The sequence below is a fragment of the Poecilia formosa genome, unplaced genomic scaffold (genome assembly GCF_000485575.1).
Source record: "Poecilia formosa unplaced genomic scaffold, Poecilia_formosa-5.1.2 Scaffold101, whole genome shotgun sequence".
In the NCBI taxonomy this organism is placed as follows: domain Eukaryota; kingdom Metazoa; phylum Chordata; class Actinopteri; order Cyprinodontiformes; family Poeciliidae; genus Poecilia; species Poecilia formosa.
The window spans coordinates 121,434-127,916 of record NW_006800040.1 but is presented as its reverse complement, the minus strand read 5'-3'; the positions used below and the strand labels follow the sequence as shown (position 1 = coordinate 127,916).

Below are 6,483 nucleotides of genomic sequence, written 5' to 3'. Positions count from 1 at the left end.
AGAAAAGTGATAAAATAAAAGCAATTGTAACAGCAGCAGGAAGATTTTTAGACATGAAAGAAATCCAAGCAGATCAGATTCATACCATTTTGAGTGCAACGGAAACAATAGAAAATGTCCAGGATTAGGATACAAACTTTTTTAATGGTTCTTCACATCCTTCAATGGAATGCTAGAAGTTTAATTGCCAATGGGCAGGAACTTAAAAAGTTTATATATGATTTTGAAACAACCCCAGATATAATATGTATTCAAGAAACTTGGTTAAAATCTAATCTAGAATTTAAAATCCCTGGATATAGTATAGAAAGACAGGATAGAAGTAATGGTAGTGGAGGTGGATGTGCCACTTTAATTAAGGATGGAATAGCTTATAAGAAAAACACAACGAATAAAGAATTAAAATGTGTTAATATAGAAATATTTAACTTAAGAAAGCATGGAAATATTAAAATTATAAATTATTATAATCCTTGTGAAAGTCTTGATAGTGAACTGTTTAAGGAAATAGCAGGAAAATTACATAGAAGAGAATTATGGTGTGGTGATTTTAATGCATATAATAGTCTATGGGGTAGCAAGAAGACAGATCATAATGGTATCATAGTTGAAGAAATTATGGATGAAAGGTCATTAGTTTGTCTTAATAATGGAAAAGGTACAAGAGTAAATATACATAAAAGTACAATTTCATGTTTAGATGTTACATTAATGACTGTCTTGTTAGTTCATGTGAATGGGATATTAACATTACATTACATTACATTACAACTACATTAGGGAGTGATCACTTTCCAGTGAGTACAATAATTAATGACATCTCATATTAACAAGATGGCGTTTCAATAAAGCTAATTGGCAAAAATTTAAAATAAATTATGAGAAAACCAGCCATATGGTTACATTAAAAGGCAACATTGAAGAATGTACAAAACAGCTAACAGAACACATTTTAACGCTGCAAATTCTAATATCCCATAAATAAAAGTTAAAGGTAAGAAAAAAGTAGTTCCTTGGTAGAATGATGAATGCAGCAGAGCAATTAAAGAACGTAACAAGGCATTTAAATATTACAGAAAATTTAACAACCGAAAACCTTATTGAATACAAAAAGAAAAGAGCAATGACTCACAAAATTATTAAAGAAGCTAAAAAAGAAAACATGGAGAGAATATTGTTCCTCAATAGGTTCAGAAATAAAATTGCAGAACGTTTGGTCAATGTTTAGGAAAATGAGGAAAATGACTGGGAAAAGGAATGATGTTAAAATGCCAGCCTTAGTCAGAGGACAGGAAATATTAGTTTTAAATAAAGATAAGGTAGATTTACTAGGGGAGACATTTGCTGCAGTTCATAAGTGGTGAACATCTTACAGACATTCATAGACAGCAGAAAATACAAAACTTGGAAATCATAAAAATTTATTGGAAAAATGTCAAAAATGCATGTCAACATTAGACATGAATATAACCATGAAAGAAATTAAAACAGTATCGAAAGGGACAGGATACTCAGCTCCAGGAGAGGATCAATTATGTTATGCTGTGTTTTGACAGATTCCAGAAGTAACATTGAAATTAATATTAAAATTATTTAATAAAATATGGAAATGAAGGTTTAATACCAAATAGCTGGAAAAGGGCAATAATACTCCCATTTAATAAACCAGGGAAAGATCCTATCAGTCCAAATAATTATATGCCAATAGCTTTAGCTTCTCATTTAAGTAAATGGATGGAGAACGTAATAGACAGTAGATTAGGATACATTCTTGAACATAAGAAACTAATGAATGGATACCAGCGTGGCTTTAGAACAGGGAGATCAACAATGGATGCTTTAACTAGAGTAAGTAATAACATAGAGAAAACTTTAAAAATGAAGGAGGTAATGATTATAGTATTTTTTGATATTGAAAAAGCATATGATTCATTGTGGAGAGAAGGACTACTTATAAAAATTAATCAGATGGGAATTAGTGGAAAGATGTATAATTGGATAGCAAATTTTTTGCTGGATAGAAAAATAAGAGTTAAGATTGGGAACTATTATTCAAAAGAGTTTAATGTGGAAAATGGGATACCTCAAGGTACTGAGGTATCCCATTAGTCCAATCTTATTTAATATAATGATTAATGATATTTTTTCTGACTGATACCGATAAATCTATAAATTCTGCACTGTATGCAGATGATGGGGCCATATGGATGAGGGGAAAGAATATAAAACATGTAGTAGGAAATATTAAGAAGGCAATTGATAAAGTAGAAAACTGGCCTTATGAATGGGGTTTTAAATTATTAGCAAGCAAGTCTTGTTTTATGGTTGTTACAAATAAGAGAAATATTGATACAGGAATAATACATTATATGGACAGCCTTTGGAAAGGATTAAAGAATTTAAATATCTAGGAGTATGGTTAGTTCTTATATATGGAAAACACATATAGATAACTAAGAAACTAAATGTAAGAAATTTATTCATCTATAAAGGCTGTGGCTGGAAATAAGTGTAAATAAGTTAGCACAATGTTTGCATAAATACAGTTAAGACAAGTTTACTTTGTGTTTGTTGCTATTTTTATCCGATTTATATAAACTGCTTACTGCTCACATCTTGTGTCCAGAAACTCGAGATGTGAAGCAGTTTGGGGCAGTGTAACCCCCAGTGGTTGGGCTATGGTCTGCTGCCGTTTGTTTCATTAATCCTTGATCAGGAGGGATTGCTGCAAAGTCAGTATGTTTGTTTATTAATATCCCCATTACCATCAGCAGCATGCTGCATCAACTATTCTTCCTGGGGTCAGTTGAATTATAAAGATAGATTATATTTTCCAAAAATCATAATACAGATGATTACACATTCTATTTTCAGTCAGTTTTAAAGAGAGACAGACTTTAAGATTAGATGTTTTAGATTCCTTTTGCATTAAAAAAAATTCCTTCATTTAAAGTGTACTCTACATGTATGATACTCATACATAAAGCACATGCATGTTCAATAACATATCTACTTTCATATACAAACATGCATAAACATCTTTTAAAATAAATTGTTTTAATAGTAGATTTTCTTCTGCTTATCCAGAGTCAGGTCACAGCATAAGTAAGGAGACCCAGACTTCCCTCTTCCCAGATGCTGTTCTGCTTTCCCCTCCTGAGACACTGGATGGCAAACCACACTGGAATTGAACCCACAACTTCCTGATTACAGTATGACTGCTCCCCCTGCCCATGCTGATGTGGGAGCATGACTGTCGAGGGATTTCATTGAAAAATGTAAATTGTCTAACAAGTTGGGGCCTGAGCAATGCCTCCAGGTTCACCTGGTCCTCCTGCCTCTACAGGACACAAACATTCATGTCGGCACATGCTGAATGCAAACAGGCACACACTGATGTATACTGAAAATCTTGCAGTAGGGGAATATAATTTGAACGTTTCATTCTTGATGCTCTTGACAATCAGAGAGTTGTGCATTTGATTTCAGCTTCCTCTGCTGGCACATAATGGGGTGTTAGGCAAGGCATTTAAATAAGAAATGCAAGTAAAATGATATGTGAATAAGTTTGTTCACAAAATAAGTCAATAAAAACAAGCAGTGCCATCATCTTCCAGCTACTTCCTGTTTTCTTCTTTGTCATTTCCAACAAAGTAGTAACATCCTATTGTTGATCATGTGACTTGTGTGATGTGAAAAAAGTGTTTTTTTGCAGTTTTGCTAATTTTGATACAGCAAAAAAGCCTGCCTCATCTCATAATCAAAACTTATCAAAAAACAAGTTAATTAAAAGCTAGCGTGTCTCAATTAAGCAAATTTATTTCGTAATTCCACTTATATAATCGATAGAAATGAAGCTGCAATTTGAAGTTAAATCAGACTAAAATAAAAGTAATTTATTTTTAAAGGTGAGACGGACTCACGTGAACTCAGAGGTGAGGTTTGCACTGCAAAAACAGAAAATCTTACCAAGTATTGTTTTCTAGTTTCTAGTGTAAAAACAAACTTACAAGTAACTTTTCAACCAGAAATAAGAGCTTGTTTTAAGCCAATAATTCCTTAATATTGATGAAAAAGTTCTAGTTCTATTTGTAACATGGTAATTTACTTATAACATGGTAAGTTAATAAGTTAAATAGGTAACACTTTATTTGAAGGGGTGTGAATAAGACTGACATGACACTGTCATAAACATGACATAACACCTGTCATGAACATCAATAAGCCTTCATGAATATTTATGACTGTTGTCATAAAGTGTCATTCAGTATATCATGACACTTTTAATACAAGGTTGACTTTATTCAAAATGTCTTTGTTATGACAACTTCTCATTAACCTAGACAAAATTGTCTTTGTTATGACAACTTGTCATTAACCAAGAAATCATAATCTGACATAAATTTGTCATAATAAATAAATAGTCATAATGATTTAATTATTACACTAGCAAAAGCTTTAACAAAACACTGATTAATATTTCCACTCCCTGAAATAAAGCAAAACAAGTATGACAAGCAATAAAGATTTCATTAAGCTTTATTACACTGTCAAATGATTTAACAACAGAGTCATTAAGTGTTGTTATAGTGTTGTTAATATTATCTCTTACTTGAGGTAAGAGATGATATTAAAAGTGAAACAAGTAGCAACAGTTATGAAGATGTCATTAAGTGTTATTAAAGTGTCATTAAGTAAAGTGGAACAAGTAACAACACTCATGAAAATGTCATTAAGTGTCATTAATATTAACTTTTACCTCAACTAAAGTGAAACAAGTAGCAATAGTTATGAAGATGTCATTAAGTGTCACTACAGCGTCATTAATATTAACTCTTAACTCAAGTAAATTGAAATAAGTAGCAACAGTTATGAAGATGTCACTGAGTGTCATTACAGTGTCATTAATATTATCTCTTCCCTCAAGTAAAGTGAAACAAGTGGCAACAATTATAAAGATGTAATTTAGTGTTATTACAGTGTCAAATGCTATGCTAACAGAGTCATAGATATTAAGTCTTACCTCAAGTGAAGTGAAACACACTGGAGAACTTATAACTACCATCATAGCTGTAGAACAAACCCTTTGTACATTGGAATAAAACAAAAGATAACTTGTTCTAAGATAACAGAAGGTTTAACGTCTGGTCAGCATATTGTTACTCTGAAATACTGATTGAAAAACTAAAACAGAATTACTTATTCTTTAACTTAATAAAATAGGTTCTTTCAACAGTAACATTTTTTACTTTGATTATGTCAGTCATCTCCTTCGTTATAGCCTTCCTGTAATGCTCTAAAAACAGGAGATCTTCTTCTTGTCTTCATTTCCCAGAAATGAAGCAGCTCTTTGAAGGTGTCCAGAAATTACAGCTGTTCTTGCAATAGTTAATCATGGAAAGCCTTTTCATGAATTCAAACTTAGTGAATCTCTTCTGGACATTTCGCTGTTAAATGTTCCGAATTGTTTCGTATTCTACAAATGTGGATGTGTAATAATAAAGAAGCGGTCCCCAAGTACTTTATATACGTCATATAAAGTATGACATATATAAATAACAATGGCTGCCCCAGCCATTGTTTCACTCACGGTGTTGGTGTTGTGATATTGTGCCCAACTGCTTTCTGGGTAACACACACTAACTGACATGCTGCCGCTGCAGTTCCCCTCCCCCCCACCCCTGGCTTTAAATATATAGGGACTGGTCCCTTGGTAACCCTAGTCAAAGCGCATCCCCCCCACCGCTTATGAGACTAGGATGACGCGCATTAGTGGGCGTCTCTTATTTTGATTTCTGAAAGGTGGTAACCCTAGTGATGACTCAATTCATTGTGGTCACTTAAAAAAAGAACAAAAACAAAAAACAATATCATAATTCAGCATTTATTTAAATGCCATTCCAAAAATGCTCTTTTCTGCACACTGTTAGAATGATAGACTGGCAGACAAATGTCTAGCTAACATGACTGGTTGTTATAAGGTGCAATACAATTATTTCTTAATACAAGTAGCATAATAACTGGAGCTGAACAAAATTATTCTGATCAAATATTTGTCTGGCAGAAGTTCAGACAGACTGCCACTGTTGTTATTCAGATTCCATCATTTAATGTATAGTTTTAGGCACATCAGTGCATCTTTTTACTTAATGAGCATTCTAAATTATTTCTAACCAGATAATCTGACTTATGATTGTTTGCAAGAAGCTTATTAATAAATAAATAGATTTAACACCAGTTTTTAGCTGTCTAAAACGTAACTTATTAACTCAACTGGTGAATGTTGATTCCTGCTCCGCCTTCCACACTTACCTGGCCCGTCCCACCCCACTTCACATTGTGAAAATATTAACACAAAAACAACTTACCTAATTTTCTTAGGGAATATTTCATGTGCTTCTTTCTCTTTGGTCAAACAGCCACCAGAGAACTTCTTTCTCTAGTGGCTGGTCCTCATTATGATCCTCCACACTCCTGGCATGT

At 32.9% G+C, this 6,483-nt stretch overlaps 1 protein-coding gene across 1 annotated transcript in view; it reads right to left on the bottom strand.

Moving 5' to 3' along the window:
- Positions 1-505: 505 nt before the first annotated feature.
- Positions 506-6,483, bottom strand: part of LOC103142793 (death-associated protein kinase 2) — a 23,718-nt gene continuing 17,740 nt past the window's right edge. The window contains exon 13 of the mRNA XM_016674792.1: positions 506-3,340. Coding sequence (XP_016530278.1) covers positions 3,095-3,340 — 246 coding nt within the window. The 3' untranslated portion in view covers positions 506-3,094. The remainder of the gene's footprint in view (positions 3,341-6,483) is intronic.